Source organism: Brienomyrus brachyistius, chromosome 14, assembly GCF_023856365.1.
Source record: "Brienomyrus brachyistius isolate T26 chromosome 14, BBRACH_0.4, whole genome shotgun sequence".
In the NCBI taxonomy this organism is placed as follows: domain Eukaryota; kingdom Metazoa; phylum Chordata; class Actinopteri; order Osteoglossiformes; family Mormyridae; genus Brienomyrus; species Brienomyrus brachyistius.
This window is the reverse complement of record NC_064546.1, coordinates 5,205,869-5,228,138: the sequence shown is the minus strand read 5'-3', so window position 1 is coordinate 5,228,138 and position 22,270 is coordinate 5,205,869. Positions and strand designations below refer to the sequence as shown.

The 22,270-nt window shown below is 42.6% G+C and overlaps 1 protein-coding gene across 1 annotated transcript in view; it reads right to left on the bottom strand.

Annotated features, from left to right (window-relative positions):
* The window catches only part of LOC125707163 (uncharacterized), a 51,826-nt gene that overhangs the window by 9,300 nt on the left and 20,256 nt on the right, over nucleotides 1-22,270 (bottom strand). The window contains exons 15-19 of the mRNA XM_048974112.1: nucleotides 20,270-20,419; nucleotides 19,196-19,336; nucleotides 16,775-16,888; nucleotides 14,215-14,334; nucleotides 5,785-5,858 (exon numbers count right to left, since the gene is read on the bottom strand). Coding sequence (XP_048830069.1) covers nucleotides 5,785-5,858; nucleotides 14,215-14,334; nucleotides 16,775-16,888; nucleotides 19,196-19,336; nucleotides 20,270-20,419 — 599 coding nt within the window. The remainder of the gene's footprint in view (nucleotides 1-5,784; nucleotides 5,859-14,214; nucleotides 14,335-16,774; nucleotides 16,889-19,195; nucleotides 19,337-20,269; nucleotides 20,420-22,270) is intronic.

Below are 22,270 nucleotides of genomic sequence, written 5' to 3'. Positions count from 1 at the left end.
TAACATCAGCTATTTACTATGATGTTGGTCAAATATTTCATCGTAATAATTTTTTCCATATCACTTCATATCAATGATTATCGTGATAAAACTTATGTAATCATTTCTTTACTTCAATACTCCATTTTAGCTTAAAATTCCAATTAGGATTCCACTTAAGCTGGTTTAAAACATGAAAAAAGACTAATTGAACGAACTGTATATTGAAATCTAATTTTAATAAAGTCATACAAAAACTCTTTTTGTCATAGGGCGTAACACTAGAAAACCCAGACAGTACTGTTTGCTGATGGGTTTTTTCTATGACTGCCTTGCTGCTAGTTCCAGGGAACCTGATTGATGTCGATGGTGGACCCTTAACCAATATGGGATGCAATTTGTCCAGTATTTCCAATATGCCCCCCTCCCACCACCACTCAGCAAATTCATTGGGGACTCCTGAGGGCACTGGTGTCCCATATTTCTTCAGGTTGTGACTGCAAGCAATTGCATGTTCTACTGGATGCTGATGTTAGTAAGCACATATCTGCTCAGAAAGCACACTATTTCATATTAGTGCATATGCAAATTAAAAGTAACCCCATAAAAACTGAAATATCGTTTGTTCTCCCAAAAGTCACTGAAATTTCACTGCCAGCTCACTTAATTAACATAATTAGCACAAAAAAAGTTAACAAAGTGCCAATTCGCCGAACATGGTATGCTAGTGGCCATGTCAAAAAACACATCGATGTTTTGGCAGGTTGCTGCAAATAGCGGTTTTGAAATAACTAAGCTGACGCACTTTGACAGACATAAAATCATAGCTTTACACCAACACAAAGATAATTTAAACATCATATTCTTTGACTGCCTAAATCAGACTTTTAATTGCCAAAGCACCACCAACATCTTTTTACCTTGTTTGTCCACAATATCTCCTTTTTCTAAAGGATGTTATGACTTCTGAGCTGTCAATTTTTTCGCCAACATAGGTTTTCTTGGATGGAGCACTCCTCTCTTCCATGATTCATGTATATTACTGAAACACGTGGCATTTCCCACTAAGTAATCAACCTTGCTGTGCATTTGTTGGGTGTTGGTTATTCGTTCCATATGATACCATATGATTGTTTGGAATTAAGTTTGTTTCTGTGATGTGATGTGTGCTATCAAGCAATGTTACAAATTGACATTTTATTGATGTTTAACATTTTCTTATAACGTTGAGTCTATATGTTGTTTTTATCACCCAACCCTATTGTGAAACCAACAAGACCATTTAGATCAGGTCAATGTATAGAAGTAATCCAGTTGTAATCAGATTAGATTACACTTTCAAGATATCCAAAGAATTATGTTACTGATTACATTTTTAGTCAAACAATTTGAAATCTGTACCAGATTACTCTTCTGAAGTAATTTTCCCAATACTGTCCACATGCAGAGGATACTGCTTTTGAACCTTTAATCCTGGAGGTGCTATTATGATTTTTTATGTTAATAGGTGACAAAGGTTTGAAATGCTACATTTTATAGTGCATGGATTTAATATTCTGTGTCCAAATAAGGATGTCTGGTTAGCATAAGGATGTGAATGATCCTTGAGGCAGCAAATAGTTCAATGCTATCTTGTATGGCTACAAAGTGCATATTGTGGAAAAGTACAATTCGTTTCATTTCAATTGAATATTGGCTAACTTTCTGTATTATCTGTGGAAACAAACTTCATAGAGTGACAATAGCAAAAGACTTTTTTTTACAGTCATCCTTGCAAGTGAATTTTCGTCTTATTTTTCTACCAATATCCTTTTATCTAGGGGGACTAAAGTAGCTCACCAGAGCAATACTGTAGTAACTCTAGTAGAGACACTGTTATGGAAATAGGGGCCCCTTGTATGCATATACTGTAAGACCAAGGTCTTTGCAGTATTTCATTAATCTATCAAGAGGAAAGCTTGTTAATATCAGTAATATCATTAAGGAGAAGCCAGGCCAGAGTTTGCTTACACTGGCCTCAAAAAATCCTGGATATTTATATAAACAAAGATACACATAATTGGTATGTCAGTACACATTCACTGTACATAAAATTATATGTGTGGCAAGTTCTTGTTGTAACAGCGCATGCTCTTTTGATCTGCTATGAACAAGAAGTTATCGTGCATTGTTACCATTATGTCAGGAATAAAATATGAATTAGCTGTATAAATGTTAAAATGCACAGTAATTTTTTATAAGAGCAAAATAAATGCACATAAAATAAGTATGCATTTGTGAGGCTGCAACAAGAAATCGCTTCATACAGCAAATGAAAGGTTGCTGGTTGAAATCCCAGACCAGTAAGGTATGACTGAGATACCCCCACGTACTGCTCCCCGGGCAGTAGGCATGTAACGATGAATTGCGAATCGATGTCAATGTACGACTATTTAAATCGTCTGCTGTGGGAAATGAATCGTTACTTTAGGAGTACTTCACAATACTTTACTGAACAGAAAAATTGGTGTAATATTACATTTAATTTCACGAAATCAGTTAAACATCAGATGTCACTGCGTATTCACGTCGCCGTCATACGTCAGTTTTTGGTTTTGACCGAACGCGAGACGGCAAGCGAATTTGAAATTGAGGACACACCCCCTGATCTTAAACCTGCTGTGTGGCAGCATGTTAGCTTACTGCCGGGCAGTAAATAATAGCTGCCCCCTGCTATGTCACATTGTCACATACGGGTTAAATCCAGGGGAAACATTTCGTTGTTGTGCACTGTGTGCTGTAGTGTGTCAACAATGACAATTAATCATTTTTTTTTATACGTACTTGCGTACCAGTTACGTGCATCCCTGTTTATAAAAGTTTTCCCAAACAGTAAGCTAGGTATGAGTGAAGTGTTTGACAGTGTGATGACCCATGTTGAGTACTCCAATAATCCAGTTCAGGGTCACTGCCTCTGATGATGCTTTGCACAAGGCTAGTCCATCACAGGGCACATGTTTACACTCTGGCAATTTAGAGACACTGGTTCAGCCAGAGGGGCCCCACACTGCAACAGTGCTGTCCACTGAGTCATCAGCTCTGCATTCCAACCCCCCCACGATGCAGTCCTCTTGCTTGTTTACCAAATCCTTTTATGGTCGACCCCCTCCATTCACTCAGAAGAACCTTTCCCAAATTCCCTGTGCCAGACAACTTTGTCCTCACGTTCATCCGACTTTCCCACATCACACATGACAAAGGCCCACCGAAGAGAGATATATATTCGAAAACATAAAATAAGCTTTTGCTCCAGATTCACTTTTTTCATTCAACACCCGCTGTAACTCAGCAATTCAGCTGCAAGCTAAAAATATTCAGCAGACCCTCCAGCTATAAGCCATTCAGTCTGCTGTGCGTGATCTAGATGCCTTTTGTTGCCTGAAAGCATTTAGTCATGACTCCCCCCATTAAGTGCCATATTCTTGCATATTTTGATAAAAACCAAAATATTCTTCCGTTGTTTGCCTTAATTTAGAAGAGCAACATGAAACACATGATAAAACAAAACACATCAGGAGATGAACAGTTAAGTCCTTTGAACAGTGATCCATTAGCAATGGGCCGCGCCGAAAATCCTTGCCCTGAGACATGGGACTTCACGCCGAGACGGTGGCATGGTGACGCAGTGGTTAGCAGGGTGGTTAGCAGAATTTGAGTCTCTGCCATGGCTCCAAGTGTATGGCGTTTGCATGGTCTCCCTGTGTTATCGTGGGGTTTCCTCCAGGTGGGTGGAGTTTTCAAATTGTGCATGAGTGAGTAGTGAGTGTGCCCTGCAATAGGTTGGCACCCCATCCTGGGTTATTTCATGCCTTGCTTCAGACTCCCTGTGAGCCTGAATAAGACAAGCCGGTATGAGCCGGTAGAGGATGGATGGATGGATGGATGGATGGATGATGGATGGATGGATGGATGGAATGAACTCTGTAGCCAATCAGGATAAGAGCATGCATAAATTATCAGGCTGCCTTGACCCCTTATGTATGACTTACAGCCTCAGCCTCGCCCTCTCTCTGCCTGGGAAACAGTAGATGTCCCTTCTGTGACTGATATCACAGCTTTAAAGAAAAATAATAGCTGTAGGACAGCCAATGGTTGAAGACCACTCTACCATTAGTGCTTCTCAATCTTTGTTGCACTGCGACCCAATTTTGACCATACCAGCTCAGTTGCAACCCTATATCAAATATACATATGAATTAACGCCATGATCAATCACACAGTGCACTCTGCAATTTACCAATCAATGCCTATCGCACAGATCTGATTGGATGTGCCAGTGAATTTTAAATGAAGGATCTGTGGTTTGGCTTCTTAGATTGGTTGAATGTTCACTAGTTTTGGACTAAGCATTTGCAGACCCAAGACCCGTTTATATAGGTTAATTCTAGGAACGGGGCTGGGAAATCTGATCGCGGATCAGCTCGCTGGTTTTAAAATGCTTACATTTCCAACTCTGCCTCACAACCCTTTCAGAACTTGCCACGACCCAAATGTGGGTCACGACCTAAGGGCTGAGAATCACTGGCTACATGATACAGCTAAAAACAACAGCAAAGAACAAGATAAAATTATTCACTTGATCCAATAAGGAAAAGTAAGATGTCTTTCAACTGGCACCCCCACTTTAAGGTGGCTATTTAAGCCAAATTGGGAACCTTCACCCACTAAGTAAAAACTGCTTTTGTTTCAAACTTAATATTGCTAATTAGGTGACATCATGGAGATAGTCTCCCCATAAAAGTGACAGTAACAAATACACTAGAAAAAACTGTAATATAAGCAGCATATTGGCAATAGTTTGATATCTAACTAAGCTTGAGATTCCATGTTTTCTCTGATTAATTAGAAATAAGTTTATTCATGAGCATAATGATACGATGTATGGCGACGCAGAGCAGCTAGTGTGTTTGACACCCATCCTCACAAACCGTGGCGAATAATTGCTAAATAGGGTTAATAAAAATGTCAGAGCTTTCCTGCACCCCCACTGTGTTACTGATGGCCTCCCTCCCCTTTGAGATTACAAATAATAACTGCTCTGCCAAAACCATAACAGTTTCCACAATGAAGCCTGTGACCTTCTTACCACTGACATGACAACAGAACCTCTAAATGACAGCCGTGCAAATTAAATTCCATACAACCAATTATGATGGAAAACATCATCATTTAAAACATGTAAAAAGAGCAGTTTGAAGGAAAGTATCAAAACTCCTAAGTATAACACAAGCTCTACACTGTTTCTTACTGCCGTCTATCAGGGTGGTATTTTCGACATTGGAAGCTTGATAAAATGTGCCACCCGGTTCAGAGGGTGTTTCTGCCCATGTCAAACTACAGCTTCTGCTATCTTTTTTGATGTTGCATTAGTTCAGCCCAAAACTGAAAAGGAAAGGACAGCAGCATTTACTTCAACGGGGGGAGAGGGAAAGGGGGCAATCATTACTGATTAAGGGTCAGTGAAACTCTATGATCAACGATGCCAACTCCGAGCCAAACTGCAGCATCAATGAGTTTGGAAAAAGAAAGCACACGACAAATACCATAGAAGCCAGGTATGGGTCATTAAGGTTAATAAGAATCTGGACCGGTACACAACAGGAGCAGCATGCAATCAGCACATGGACAATTGCCACATTCATAAAGGGCACATGCACCATATTTCACCTGAAACCTAAAAATACATAAACAAACAATTAAACAAATAGCCCCAAGTGATTATAAAAAATGCCAAAGGCATCGTTCACTATAGAACTGGTGACAGACCTGTGATGGAGGACTCCCAGTGCATGAAAGATGGCGGGATCTTCCGGACGTTTGCCTGAAGCAGATTTTAAATCCTACAAGGAAAAAATATGAAATGAAAGAATTTTTTGTTAGTGCCAGTTGTCAACAGCAGTGCAAATTCAGTAACATTTGAGACCCTAAAATAAACATGAGCCAAGAAGCAAAACAGAAGATAAAGTGAGTATTTCAAGGCTTTGATACATACTGTCACGAAAAAGCACCAATTTGTACATTTTTTTGGGTACAATTACTTGTCAGTGGGGCTGTAGTCTTCCTATTGTACCCTAGCTAAATGCACCTTTAAAAAGAACAGAAATGGAGCATTTTTGTACCACTGGGGCACATTAATGTTGTGCCAGGGCTGTACCCTTTTTCTCACAGTGCACTGGCATGTTGAATGTATTTTGGGTCATTTACTTCTCACTTCAGCATTGCAGACATGAAGTCAACTTCATAGCCATCATTTTACACATGCACTAAAACATTAGAATAGTACAGAAACAAATCATGATGAACATAACACATTCCTCTATAATGTAGGCACTATGTGTGATGTTCGGTCGTCCAAGCAGGAAGCAGGGAATCAGGGTCGGGAATCGGGAAACGAGCAACGGAACACGGTAGACACTTCAATGACGGAACTGGAGAAACAGACTTGAACGCAGACTTAAATATACAGGACTACACAGAAATAACACAAAACAGCTCAGTACGATCAGGAATTCACACAAGGTAATGGGGAGGTGGGGCACACGGAAGGATCGTACGAGCAGGTCATGACAGAACCCCCCCCCAAAGGCACGCCCAGAGTGCACGCCTCAGGGGGGGCGACGGACGAGACAGGACCGGGGACACGGGACCTGGAAGAGAAAAGCAAAACCATTAACGGTAAACCGGGAAGAGAACAGACACACAGAACAGGCACAGGGACAAGAAACAGGACAACCACTGACAGACCACAAGGCACGTAGACAAGCAGATGGGCACCAGAAAAGGAGACACAGGGGAAACATCAACAGGAGGAACAAAAGGGCCAGGAGTAAACATAGGAGACACAGAGGGACGAGGAGCAGACATAGGAGGCCAGAAGGAAAAGGACGGGGAGCCCGAGGGAACCCCAGCGGGGGGAAGGCGGCAGCCGCAGGGGCAGCAGGTGACCGTGAGGCCAGAACAGGAGGAGACCTCGGAGGGAGCAAGGAGGCAGGGGGAGGGACAGGTGGAGGCGGCGAGGAGGAAGTTGGAGGGGGCACCAGGGGAAATGAGGAGGAAGGTGAAGGGGACCCCAGCCAAGGCAAGGAGTGAGGGGAAGCCGCAGCAGCCGATGGCGCCATCCATCAATGAGCCAGAGTGGGGGGACCCGCAGGCGACCGACAAGTTGAAGCGGGGGAACCCACAGGCAACCAATGAGGCATCGGAGGCGAGGCCAATGGCGGTTGACGAGTCATCGACTGGAGCCATAGCTAAGTAGACTGAGAGTGAGCCGGCGGGACTCGACCCCTGCGCATATGTCCTCTGCCTTTTTGAGAGACCGATAGGTGGGGGCCCATCCGGTATTGACAACACCGGGGTGATGGTAGGGGAAACCCCTCAGAGGGCGTCGGGCCATCATGGACCTCCTTGGGGCCAGGGACTGGTGGTACGGGAGCTGGGACAGGAACCAAGGGGACTGGAGCATGAGCCGCTGTGGGCATAGCAGGGACGGGAGTAGCCGGGGCCAGAACATCAGGCGCGGACGTAGCCGGGGCCGGAACATCAGGCGCGGACGTAGCCGGGACCGGAACATCAGGCGCGGACGTAGCCGGGGCCGGAACATCAGGCGCGGACGTAGCCGGGGCCGGAACATCAGGCGCGGACGTAGCCGGGGCCGGAACATCAGGCGCGGACGTAGCCGGGACCGGAACATCAGGCGCGGACGTAGCCGGGACCGGAACATCAGGCGCGGTAGTCGCCAGGACCAGAGCCTCTGTGGGCGGCGCATCATCCACCAGCACAAAAAAAGCAGGAGGCGGAGCTGCTGCCGCGGATGGCGCTGCAGGGACCACCAGCACAGCTGGGACTTTGGGCGGTGGTGCAGCAAGAACCTCGGGCAGTGGCGCATGGACCTCGAGTGGCGCTAAAGCCTCTATGGGCGGAGCAGGGACCTTTGAGGACGGTGACGCAGCAGTAGCCTCTGAGGGCGGAGATGCAGCTACCAGAACAGGCGGAGAGGAATCCTCTGGGGCAGGAATGTCAGAACGACAGGCAGATCAGGAACATCACGCACAGGCCGATCAGGAACGACGGGCAGGTTAGGAACATCACACATAAGCAGGTCAGGAACAACGGGCAGGTCAGGAACATCAGGCATAGCAGCCAGGGTTGGAGCCTTAGGAGCAAGCGTTGCCCCTTTAAGAGCAATCGGGACCCACGGGATGGCATCTCATATTGACCTGCCCCCTTTAAGAGCCAGGCGAGTCCCGGATAGGGGGTGTGCTGCTGATCCTGGCTGCATCGTGGCAGGCGGCGGCAGTGGTAAAACGACAGTGGTGATGTTGTATCGGGTGAACACCGCCAGGTTCAGGATCAGGAGGGGTTCCTCCCGATATCCTCCTGGGGAGAAAGCGGCAGAGATGGAGATGGCCCCCAGCGAGATAGCCGACTCATCTTCCGGTCTCAGATCTCTCTGCTTTTTCATCCTTCTCTGACTTGTGGTTATCGGCGGAGGTTGGGTCACATCAGAGAGGTTAGGCGGCTCTGGGCACTGCTCGCTGCTGAACGATATTAGCCAGCTCCTTACCTCCGTCACCTTCTCCAATAGCTGCCAGAGATTTTCGCGCACCTCGTTCATGAGATGAGCGTTCCCGGGCAGAGACATCTGCTGTAACATGGTCCCGCTCCGGCTGGCTAGATTCAACGCCACGGGGTCCTCCCGGACTTTGGGTTGATTTAGCCAGTGTATGACCTCTTGCAATAAACCAATGCGTTGGCTCTCAGTCAGCTGAGGTGTGTCATGGAGATCTATCATTCTGTGACATCCAGATGCATGAACAGGGAGCCGGGAATCAGGTTTGGAAAACAAGAATCCAAAAACGGGGTTTTATTGTAGCAACGAGGAACAACACGGGACACACTTCAGTACACTTCAATGACAGATCAGGGAGACAGACTCTGACGTGGACTTAAATACACAGGACTAGATGAAACAATAAGAAACAGCTGGGAACAATCGGGATTGCACACGAGGTTAACGAGGGGGGCGTGGCGCACATGAGGATTGGACGATCGGCGTGACACTATGTTAGTTCATCATAGCCTATGATGGCTGTGCACCAATCAAATCAGAGAGGTCAGAGAGGAACAATATATGGCAGGAATATGGAAGATTTACACTACATGGACAAAACTATTGGGATACCTGGCCATTACACCTCCAGGAACTATTATCACATCCCATTCTAAATCCACAGGCCACAACAGACCGATGTGTTGGCTCTCGGTTGGCGGTGGTGCATCTTCGTGGAGAACATTTTAAGACGAATTTGAGAAAGCACTTCATTACACAGCGTGTAGTTAGAGTACAGTGTATGGAATAGTCTTCCTGCTAGTGTAACGCAAGCTAAAACCCTGGGTTCCTTTAAAGCTAGATAAGATTTTAACAGCTCTGAGCTATTAGTTAAGTTCTCCCCAAACGAGCTTGATGGGTCGAATGGCCTCCTCTCATTTGTAAATTTCTTATGTTCTTACAATATGGAGTTTGTCCCCCATTTGCAGATATATATTTTTATCATATGTTTCTTATATCTTTATAAGTACTTTTTTCTACTTTTTTGTATTATATATTTGTACTACAAAGATGAGAGAGAAACAGCATTTCGATTCCCTTGTATGTTACGGACATATTGTGAATTGACAATGAAAGGCTATTTGATTTGATAACAGCTCCCATCCTTCTGGGAAGCCTTTCTATAAGATTTTGTAGTGTGTCGGTGGGAATTTTTTCCCATTCATCCAGTAGAGCATTTGTGAGGTCAGGCACTGATGTTGAATGCCTGACCTGACTCACAATCTCCATTCTAATTCATCCCAAAGGTGTTTGATGGGGTTGAGGTCAAGGCTCTGTATGGTCCAGTCAAGTTCTTCCGCACCAAACCATGTCTTAATGGACCTTGCTTTGTGCACAAGGGCACATTCATGCTGGAACAGAAAGGACCTTCCCCAAACTCTTGCCATGAAGGTAGAAGCATGGAAGCATTAAGAGTTTCCTTCACTGGAATTAAGGGGCCTATCCCAACCCCTGAAAAACAACCCCATACTATTTTCCCTCCTCAAACTTTACAGCTGGCACAATGCAGTCAGGCAGATAACATTCTCCTGGCATCTGCTAAACCCAGACTCATCCATCAGACTGCCAGACAGAGAAGCATGATTTGTCACTCCACAGGACACGTTTCCACTGCACCAGTCCAGTGGCAGCATGCTTCACACCACTCGGGCCGAAGCTTGGCATTACACATATGTAACATAAGGCTTGCATGCAGCTGCTCGGCTATGGAAGCCCATTCCGTGAAGCTCCCAGTGCACAGTTTTTGAGCTGGAGTTAATGCCAGTGGAAGTTTGGAACTCTGTAGTTATTGAGTCAACAGGGTATTGGCGACTTTTATGCACTATGCACCGTATTACTTGGCGACCCCATTCTGTTATTTTATGAGTTTCTGTTATTCCTACATGCTTCCACTTTGCAATAATACCAGAAGAAATTTCACAAACTGAATTATTTAAAGGTGGCATCCTATGACAGTACCACACTTGAATTCACTGAGCTCTTTAGAATGACCCATTCTACTACAAGTGTTTGTAAACCTGACTGCATGGCTTGGTGCTTGGTTTTACACACCTAGTTTCCCAGTACTTTTCCATACAGTATATTGTTTATATGAGTGGATTTACAGTCATATGAAAAAGTCTAGGAACCCCTGTTAAATTTTTGGATTTTTGTTTATCATTGACTGAGCTTTCAAAGTAGCAACTTCCTTTTAATATATGTCATGCCTTATGGAAAAAGTAGTATTTCAGTAGTGACATTAAGTTTATTGGATTAACAGAAAATATGCAATATGCATCATAACAAAATTAGACAGGTGCATAAATTTGGGCACCCCCACAGAAATATTACATCAATACATAGTTGAGCTCCCTTTTGCAAATATTACAGCCTTTAGATGCCTCCAATAGCCTATGATGAGTGTCTGGATTCTGAATGGAGGTATGATTGATCATACTTCCATAAATATTCTCTCCAGTTTAGTAAAATTTGATGGCTGTCAAGCATGAACAACCTGCTTCAAATCATCCCATAGATTTTTGATGATATTCAAGTCAGGGGACTGTGACGGCCATTCCAGAACATTGTACTACTCCCTCTGCATGAATGCCTTTGTAGATTTCAAACTGTGTTTGGGTCATTGCCTTGTTGGAACATCCAACCCCTGCGTAACTTCAACTTTGTGACTGATGCTTGAAAATTGTCCTGAAGAATTTGTTGATACTGGGTTGAATTCATCTCACCCTCGACTTTAACAAGGGCCCCAGTCCCTGAACTAGCCACACAGCCCCACATCATGATGGAACCTCCACCCAATATGACTGTAGGTAGTAGGTGTTTTTCTTGGAATGCAGTATTGTTCTTCCACCATGCAAAGTGCTTTTTGTTATGATCCAAATAACTAAATTTTTGTTCAAATATGAATCTGACTTGTCTAAATGGGCTTTTGCATACAACGAGTCAGTTTGTGGTGTGAATGCAGAAAGGGCTTCTTTCTCATCACCCAGCCACACAGATGTTCTTTGTAGAACGATGTTCAGATACACCATCTGCAGCAAGATGTTCTTGCAGGTCTTTGGAAGTGATCTGTTTAACAGCAACTGTGCCTGTGACCTTCCATTTCCTGATTACATTCCTTACTGCTGAAACTGACAGTTTAAACCTCTGAGATTTTACTCTTTTTGTAGCCTTCCCCTAAACCATGATACTAAACAATCTTTGATTTCAGATCTTTTGAGAGTTGCTTTGAGGATCCCATGCTGTCACTCTTCAGAGGAGAGTCAAAGAACACCTTAAATTCCTTTTTCTCATGATTGGACACACCTGTCTATGAAGTTTAAGGCTTAATAAATTAATCCAACCAATTTGGTGTTGCAAGTAATCAGTATTTAGCAGTTAAATGCATTCAAATCAGCAAAATTACAAGGGTACCCAAATTTTTGCAGAGCCAGTTCTTCACATTTGATTTAATTTCATACAACTAAATAGTACTTCACTAAAACCTTTGTTTGGAAAATACCCCAGTACTAAGATGTTCCTAGGAAATTAAAGACATACCACTGTTATCTTTTTTTGGTGAAAGTAGAGTAAATTATTATGCAGGGTGAGATGGGCCCCCAAACTTTTTCATATGACTGTATGTTCTTAATGAATTCTTCACACACTCTTCACAAATTACTTAGGTACAGTGTGGCAGCACCCTACAGAAAAACTGCCTGTGCATTCAGACAATAAAGAGGTCTCTCCATTTTATTATCTTCCTGGGTTCATTTCTGTTATGACAGAGCGGTGTTCAGGGAGACCAGCGCGTTACTGTGCCGTGTGATAATATCCTACAAACACCCCCTACAGACATTTATCTTTATCTTAGGAGCACTCCTGCCCACTGATGCAGATGTGGATGGTTTAGAGGGTAATCAATTAACCCCAGCCCTATTTGAGGAGACGCTCATTAATAGCTAACAAATAATGCCTCAGTCAGGCCAGCATGATCTGAAGGAATTGCTGGCAGCAAAAATATATTAGCCAGTGAGTTGACTTGTCAGCTTCATACTATGCGGTATCCATACCAACCCGGTCACACGTTGGGTGGCATTTCTTTGCCCTTTCACCCTGTACCTGACAGCATATATAATTAGAGGCACATTTATATAATGAAATCAACATGCCACAGTATAAAAATTATTTTAATAGCTTACAGTAAATCGAGTTCCAGCTGGCACACGTAAGCAGCTTTCAAGCCTAATTTAATTAATTACAGTCAGGTTGATTTTATTTTAAAATGTCCTCCTCTGTAAACATTAATGCTCTACTCAATGCACATAATAAAAAGCTTGTTATCCCGCATTATATAAATATTAGTACAGTGTAGTCATTTCAAAAATAAAATTCACAATTCCTCACTGACTGAAAATCAGAATGTTGAATTACAATTCCTATATCACGTTATAAATAAATGAGGATTTTTTTGTAGGATATTCTTGATCAGGGGTGCCCAACTCCAGTCTTGGGGGGCCAGAGCCCTGCACATTTTTGGGTTTCCCCTCATTTAACACACCTGATTCAACTCCTTGTGCTAATTACCACACAGCTCTTGGTGGAACAGGGAAAGAGTTAAGCTACACAGGGCTCCGGCCCCCCAGGACTGAGGTTGGGCACCCCTGCTCTAGAGTGACAAGCTTGATGCAAGGTATTATCTTAAGATTTGCATTATCTCTGTTGAAGAAGATTTGAGTTCAGTGAACACGAAGCTGTGTCGAAATCAAAAAACACTGATCACTACAGCAGCGCGCATTTCTCCTAATGCAGAACACGTTCCCAATACGGTGCCCTTTAAATTATGTTACTGTAAATATAAGCTGTGTTCCGCTAATGATTCCTTGTTCCAGTGAGAGAATGGCAGTCTGACAAACCAGGTGCTGAAAGCATCTTTCTTCCCATTTTGGGTTCAGCGCTCGCAGGCCATTATCTACCCACGCATGAATCATTACTACTCAAGCATTTTCCTGCACTCCCTACCCTTCCTAGGTACCAGGTGGAGGGAAGCCAGGCCTGAGACAGGCTATAATTACCTTCATTGTGTGTTCCAGAAACACATTTAGAGCTTATAGAGAAGTCCACCTAGAATTTGCTTGCATCTCAGCTGCATGGAGGCATTTCTGCCACCTCACATGACTCCACTTACACTTGACTCAGGGCAAAGCTTAAAGAAAATGATTTTGTATATACGAGAAGGTTGGGGGGGCACAGTGGCCTTACACCTCAAACCACCTGGGGTGGTTTGAACCCCAGGTCTGCACTGTATGCCTGCAGTTTGCATGCTATCCTGTGCTGTGTGACTTTCTACTAGATACCTTATTCTTCTTCAACTGCAATAATGTAATTGGTGTCTGTGTGTGTCCCTTGTGACGGACTGGCATCCTATCCAACGCGTGTCTCTGCTTAGTACCCTGTGCTGGCCGGGATTGATTCCAGGCCCCCCTGGAACCCTGCCCAGGATTAGCGGTTGGAGGACACATGAATACATTGTAAGTGATTAGACAAACAGACAGACAGACAGACAGATATGTTATGTTAGCTTACTGAGAACGTGACATGCCCTCACTTACCTGCAAAGCATTGTGACAGTCATTCAACTCGACATGGAGCAGGGCACGATTTATCAGTACTTTAAGGTGAATCTCCTTTCCGTTGGCAAGAAGGAGAACAATCCCATAATCTCTCAAAGCCTAATAATCAAGGAAAAAACAAAAAAGAGAATAAGAGAGAGAGATCATGGCTGTCAGTTTATACTCAGTAAATCTTTAGTGAACAATCAGAATAAACAGTGGAAATAAAATTCCTCTATACTGCACATCAGAAATTAACAATAATTCCCAGATTTTATACCAAGATATTTTTAGCAAGCCAGCTAGAAGGAGCCAACTACCCCATATTTAATATTTTCTTTTCCTTCAAATCTTGTTTTTAAATGTTTATAGGAAGATACCAAATGTAAAAAAAATGGCATTCTCATAGTCAGTAACATCTGTGCTTCTGTCATGAGAATTAAGGAAAAGCAAAATGCATTTAAAATTAATTTATGAAGCAGATGCTTTCATCCAAAGCAAGAAAGCAGGATCAAACACATATAAAGTATATATAGAGATGGAAGTAGAAGTCAGTATACAGGTTTATATATGTATGTGTGTGTGTGTGTGTGTGTGTGTGTGTGTGTGTGTGTGTGTGCGCGTGTGTGTGTGTATGTATATATATATATATATATATATATATATATATATATATATATATATATATATATATATATAAAGCCTTCTATTCCAGAAATGGTGCGTAACAGTCATGGGGCTGGTGATAATGGAATATTAGAACTTGTAAATTCAAACATCCAGGAGACGTGTGATGCTGCAGGTGCGTAACTCTTGCTAACGCTGAAAACATGTCGAGGCCATCGCTATGAATGGCAGCTATAACACTGCATTCAGGTTCTCTTCTGTTTGGATGTGTTTATTCGGGCACTAATCCATATTTATGAGTCAGTGCTGGTCTCTGTTATGTATTAGGGTGCATGCCTGATACAGAGCTTTTGGAATATGGAGCATGAAATGTTTTTACACGATACTAAAAAATCATTTCACACTGACTTTCGCATGTAGCCAAAAACTTTTTCACACTAAATAGTACTTGAACATTCTTGCTTGGTACCAGACCGCATAGTCCATCACTAAAATATGCTTTAATGTCAGCCTAGTTACAATTATAACACACTTCTTGTGTAACTTGTTTTCAGTAACATTAATATGTACAATAAAGCTTCCCTACCAAAAAATCAATATACCACACCTTCAATGGGTTATTGTTTTCCTGATCAGAAAGGCAAAAGCAGCTGGTAAGACCCATAAATGCAGCATGCTTGTGTGGATTGTCTATAGGAGATTATTAATACTGTCTATCTCTAAAAATATAAAAATTGTCTGACATTTTTACCACAGTTCTGATGGTTTGTACCATTTGTAGCTGATAGGGTTATTACTGTCTCATCTACAGTGTTTTCTGCGACCTCCAGATGATCCACATTTTTGCTCCCTCCCAGCTCCAGGAGCAAAAACATGGACCGTCTGGGGGTCCCTGAGGACCAGATTGGGAAACACTGGTTCAATACATCACAGACCTTAACATCATTTTTGCAAGAAAGTCCACATCATTCTCTTCACTTGGAGGTAGTCATAATGTTTCAGCTTATTGATGGATGTTTAAATATAAATTATTATCAAAGTGGTTTTTATGTTATTTTTTTAAGTGTATTTTTTTAACATGGATTAAATCTTTCTTCCTATAGTGTATAATATCTTATACAGCTGAATCGTTTATTCTGAATAATATGCTGGTGAGGGATAAATGAAAAAGCTAGACTTTTCATAATGTGTTTTTCACTGAAATCCACCAGCAGCCTCCTGTCTGTGGAGTTAATGAAGCCACTGAGACAAGGGAGGTGAAGGGTCTACGTGGTTTTGGGCAGGCAAAAGGACTTACTTGAAGCACGTCTTGTTTTTGTTTCTCTGAATTACTCTCTGTCTTGTTCTGTCTGTCATTTCCCTACTTGACCAGTAGGTGTTGCTGTCCATCTCATTCTAGTGTTCGAATCCTGTGTGATTGTTAATGATACACATCTGATGCTTGTTATTCCTAGCCTTAGTGTTTGGTTTATTGTCAATGGCCTGCACCTGTTTCTTGTCTGGGCCTCGTTACCTTTGTGTGTATGTGCCTGTCTTTGCTCCTTAATTGGTCATTGTATGTGTTACCCAGTATAACTGTCAGGCCAGTGTTTAACGAACGCAATCCCTTTTGTTTTGTGTGTGTCTGAGTTCAGTTTAAAATAAAGTTCAGTTTGTGTGTAAGCTGCACTGTGGATCATCCCTCCATCATGGCCTGCCATGCCATTGTTTGGTTTGGTTTATCTGAGATCGAGTCTTCATTCAAAGATCACTCACTTAGCGTCTTTCAATGAAAATCTGCAATGATGGTACTCCTTTTTTCTTTTTTCAATTTGCAGTACTAAAATCCTTTCTCCTGGAATCTATTCTCGAATCAGCTAGCTGGCCGTCAGCAGCTCTACGGTCAGGCCAAAACAGAAAGAAATACGCATTTATTTATACAGGCCCCACACACCAGTTTGTGCTGCTTCATATGATGGTAGCACACGCCCCGGTTGTAGTAGGCAAATGAGCAGGTGTTATCAGTTTGGATTGCTGAGGTAAAGTCCTCCACTGCCCCACTGTACATCTGTAATAAAATGAAAGTGAAAGATCAGAATCGTTACATTATATGCTCTGTGAGGGCTACAAGGAGTCACTGCTGTAACGGCAGTAAGTTATGTAATCTTTCCAGTAACTGAAATGAGATTTTTGTAAAGATATCATTCCAAGTGTGTCAAACCCCTCTGCGATAGCAACCACTGCTGTGAAAACAACCCAGTTCTGGTGACCTTCAGCCATTTCTGGTTGAGTTTACTTTGCATGGGAGGAGCAGATTCTGGAGGCCCAGAATTTTTTAGGGGCCCCAAACTCAATCGTGCCCCCCACTGCATGGCATTTCTAGCTACTGTACACCCCCGACTCCAATGCAGGATAAATGGCGTTAGATTTGGCATATCTGTATGGGCAGACTTGAAATGAAATGGGTGTAATTAGTCAATTGAATTGACATCCAGCCAAGTTGCAATCTGATGTTCTGCAACAATTGCTCCCTATGCCAGATACTGAAGGGCAGAGACAGCTGAGACAGAGACACACAGTGACAGTGCATGGCTTCTTATGTATGGATAGCAGACCTGCACCACATTTACTCACCATTAGCAAATGTAGGAAATGTCCAGGCTTCACTTTGCGTTATTTTTTTACTGAAGTTAATTCTCAGATGACTTCTACTGCAAGCCAAAGAAGCCTGAGCACAACCTAATGGATTTCCTTTTCATTAGCTCCCACCCTGACACCTTCCTTTCTTGGTTCCCAGCAACAAGTTTAATTCCTATTTGGCCCGGACAAATTCGATATAAATGATGTTGATTAACAGAGCCTAGTTTGCTCGCCATTAACAATGCACTTGTTCCCATCTGAGGCATTAAAGTAACAGCCTTTTCATCATCAGTTTGCATTAACTTTCCTTCTATGCACATCTAAAGGGCAGTAGGCTTATTTCCATAATTAGCTACTCTTCTGTCTATCAGGCATATAAACTGCTTAAAAACCATCAGCAGGATGCGGCCAAAGGACTTTTCTCCAGAACTGTTGCTCCACTCAGAGTAAACTTAAAAGTGGCCAGTAAAAATTAGCTTTCGAACACATAAAAAACAGGGAAAACGGCAGTGACCATGATTGTAATATAAAAGTGGATCCTAGGTTGAATAGCTGGGACACTACAGTATATATGGGGTTTTTAACCTGTTTTCTGGTGATAATTCATTCATTTTCTATAATATGTTTTTTAGTTAAAATTTGAATAAGGTTCACATAATCGAGGAAGAAGAATTAAAGCAGTGTTTCCCAGTTCCCGGTGTCTTGGGAACCCGCAGACAGTCCACAATTTTGCTCCCTCCCAGCTCCCAGTAGGAAGTAAAAATGTGGACTGTCTAGCAGGGAGTTGGGAGAAAGCAAAAACATAGACCGCCTGTGGGTCTCCGAGGACTGGACTGGAAAACACTGAATTAAAGTACAGTAATAATAGCAAATAAAAAGTCTTATTCCTGATTATAAGTAACATTACAGTGCTATTCTTAGCAGAACCCCATCAGTGCTCTGTGATAAAAGTTCATTATGGAAAATGCCTGTTGGGCTTCCATCTGTCGCACATGCTGAAACACCTGTATGGCTGAGCAGAGGCGTTGAAGCTGAGCGGGCGGGTTGCTGACATACTGTGTACGAGCACAGAATACGGTGCAGGCTGCTCCGGGAAACTGATCAGACTCTGCGGCTCAGGTCACCAGTCTTAGGCTGTTATGGTACCAGCACAATATTTTCCTTTTGAGGAAGCATCTTATTTTTGTAATTCGCATCAAGAGAACACTGCTTGTAATGTTTTTCTTATGAAAGAGTGTGTAACGAGGCAGAAGTAGCATAACTGATCAATGGATTGCTTGACACTCAATGTGTCATTATTAGCTGCATTAACACTTGCAAAGTGCAACAGTATTTTGCATTCATTTATTCTTCAGAAGCAACGGTAAATGTCAAGCTCTGTTTCCCCCAAAAGCCTGCTTACAGTACAAGAGACACAAAAATCTATTGTTCAAATTGTTCACTGGGAAAAAATGAAGAGAGTGCAGGGAGTACAGGGAAAAGGCAACATTTCAAATACAGTGCTAGGTTGTGTGCGAAAGATTATTTTATGTTTTAATTACAATGGCAGTTACTTTTTACTACAAATCGATAACAACTGAAAACTGATGTCCATTAAAGATGATGGGTGATCACTATCTATTGATGTCACACAAAAGAATACAACCTGAGTTTGACAGAGAATGATAGTATAATATCACAGCTGCTATAAATTCCACTGATGCTACTATTAATAATAGTGAAGGTTTTTTCTCACCCTCCTGCAGAACTTAAGTGTCCCTCTGTGCAGGTAGGCCTTCACGCTCTTGGGCTGAATTTGAATTGCCTTGGTGCAGTTGAGGATGGCTTTAGCGAATCGCCCATGGTCTTCATAGAAGGCGGCCCGGCTCAGGTACACCTAGCAGCAGAGCACAAAGCAACATGCTACCATGTATACATGAATACATGTACATGCTACCATTGTCCTGCAAAAAAGTAAAAAAATAATGTCAAGGAGATAAGATACTTGTGCCTATGTGAGGGTGTATCATTTGTTTTAAGGGCTTTACATATAAACCTTAAAGCTTGAGGTGCTTTCTCAGCTATTTCTGGCAGTGTTAAAAGTATCTCACGTAAAGCGTATCCCAAACACAGACCGTGGATACACAGATCAAATCCTGCTGAAAGAACTGCCCTTTGCAAACTCTCCGGCCAAGTTTTGATTTCAGTCTAAAATTCCACACCATGGTAAACCGATAAAACAAACCTATAAAACAGTAATAGATGGATGAGTATTGATGTAAAGTTAATGATTACTTCCATTCCTGAATTTACAATAGCACCTAATTAGGTTTGCATATATGTACAGTATCCTGGCTCTGCGGGTGTGGAGTTTGCAAGTCCTCCCCATGCTTGCAGCAGACTCCTCTGGGATCTCTCGTTCCCTCACACAGTCCAAAAAACTCACGGTTCAGTGAGCTGGTGTCTTTAAATTGCCTGAGTGTGTGTGCCCAGCGATTTACTGGCATCCTGTTCAGGGTGTCCCCTGCCTTGTTTCCTGTGCTGCCTAGGCCAGCTTCCAGACTCTCTGTGACCCTGAACAGGATATGAAAGATGATGGATGCATATTCTGTCAAATTTAGAATGTTCAAAAGACCCAGAGTTTTGGATGAGGGTGTCGAGAATGAAGCCTGAGCTGATAAGTGTGTTGTGCTCCCAGGAGCTTCGGCATGGCACAAAGCAGTGAAGACGCGGATTGCCAACAGCCCATTCTCACCATGTGTTTGCTGCTCGGGTGAATCTCGCCTCCGAAGGCTCAGTTCCAAAGGCGAGGAACGGAAAAAAGCTCTACCTGAAAATGGGAGGGGTCGATGGCGAGGGCGCGGTTGAAGTCCTGCACGCTCTTCGGCTGACGCAGGCGCATGCGGCAGAGGCCGCGTTGATGGTAAGCGTCTGCGAGATTTGGATCGATTTTCACTGCATCGCTGAAAGCATCCACAGCCTAAGGCAAAAGCAGCGTATCACAAGTGAGCAGAAAGAGGTACACGCATGTACAGCTACGCACAGCCAACAACGGGGCAGCATAGAGCTGCACACTCTGCACACATTATCGAACTAGCTATCTAAGCAACAGCCTCCATCAACAGATTCATAGCTATCAATGCTGTTGGTGATCAAAATAAAATATTATCATTATTTTTAATGATTCCTTTAGGAAGTGACACATGTATGTAGTACTCTTGTCTCAAGGGTCACGGGTTAAACCTGCACCTCATCCTGGATAAGCAGCTGGATGGACCGATAGGCAGATGGCTAGATGAATGGATGGATGGATGGTCTAATAATAGTAAATGTTTGCTTTTACTAACAAAATATCCCACTATATCTTAAAAACCTCCAGATGAATTAAATTAAAAATCAAGTATCAGTGTTTGGACAAGCCTATTTATAAACCAAATGGATTCTTTATACCTTGTTGTGACTAATAAATTAGGTTTGGGAGATTGTAAAGAACCCTCCACAAGCTCTGATAACATAATAAAATCCTGGCATCCCAAAAATCAGAGAGGCATCAGAAAGTCCTCTTCCCTCATTTAGTGTTTTGACCTTTAAAAACCAGCAGCTGTTCTGCATGTACACATCAAACATAACATATAGAGTAAATACCAAAATGCAAAAATGCTTTTGCCCCCCCCCCCCTACCCCCCCCCCCCCCCCCACCCGGCCCCGCCAAAAAATACTGACGTGAAATTCTAAAGCCCAGAAATCAGAATATGAATGTTTATTGCCACACAACCAAATCTGGCGGAAATTTTTGTTGTTACAGCTTGCTACCATTAGGGACAAGACAATACACAATAAAAATTTTCAGACAGAGAATAAACACAAGACACAAAATACACAATGGAGAGGAGTAAAAGGGTATATATACCAAGACACCTGAGACCTTTCGATACTGCAAGTTTCAGTTCATACTGTTGCAAACATTCAAGCTGCATAGTGGCTCTGTGGCAGCCTCACAGCTGAAGGTCGGTGGGTGTCTCCCATCCCGACACTGTGCCCTGCAGTTTGCATTAATGCCCACAGTCATTGGTGGGTAATTCAGGTCCAGAGAGTAAAATCCAGACCAAGCAGTTGAATAGAATGAATCACTGACACTGAATACTCAGCTGGTCAGTTGAAACAAAATCTTGGTCTGGATTTTAACTTTCTGGACCTAAACTATCCTCCTCTACCCAAACTCAGATGTGCTTCCTCCAGCAGTCCAAAAACATGCAGCGAGGTGAACTCAGACAGACAGAGAGACAAACAGACAGACAGACAGGCACTTAATTGCTCCTGAAGGAAATTTAGACATCTAGTTGCTCAAATAGAAACAAATACACACAATAACAGAATAACACTCAGGACTGCAGAGAGGTCATATACCTTGAAAAGTCAAAGCGATTATCAGTGCAAGCATAATAATTGCTGCATACATAAAATACATATAAATATATAGATACATATATAAATATATATAAATATAAAATATAATATAAAATTATATATATAATCTCTATACTATCATATGCAATCTATAATACTGTAATACAATATATATTATACATACTACAAAAATGTAAATGTAGATGAGATATGTGCAAAGTATCCATCCATCCATCCATTTTCCAAACCGCTTATCCTATTGGGTCGCGGGGGGTCCGGAGCCTATCCCGGAATCAATGGGCACGAGGCAGGGAACAACCCAGGATGGGGGGCCAGCCCATCGCAGGGCACACTCACACACCAGTCACTCACACATGCACACCTATGGGCAATTCAGCAACTCCAATTAGCCTCAGCATGTTTT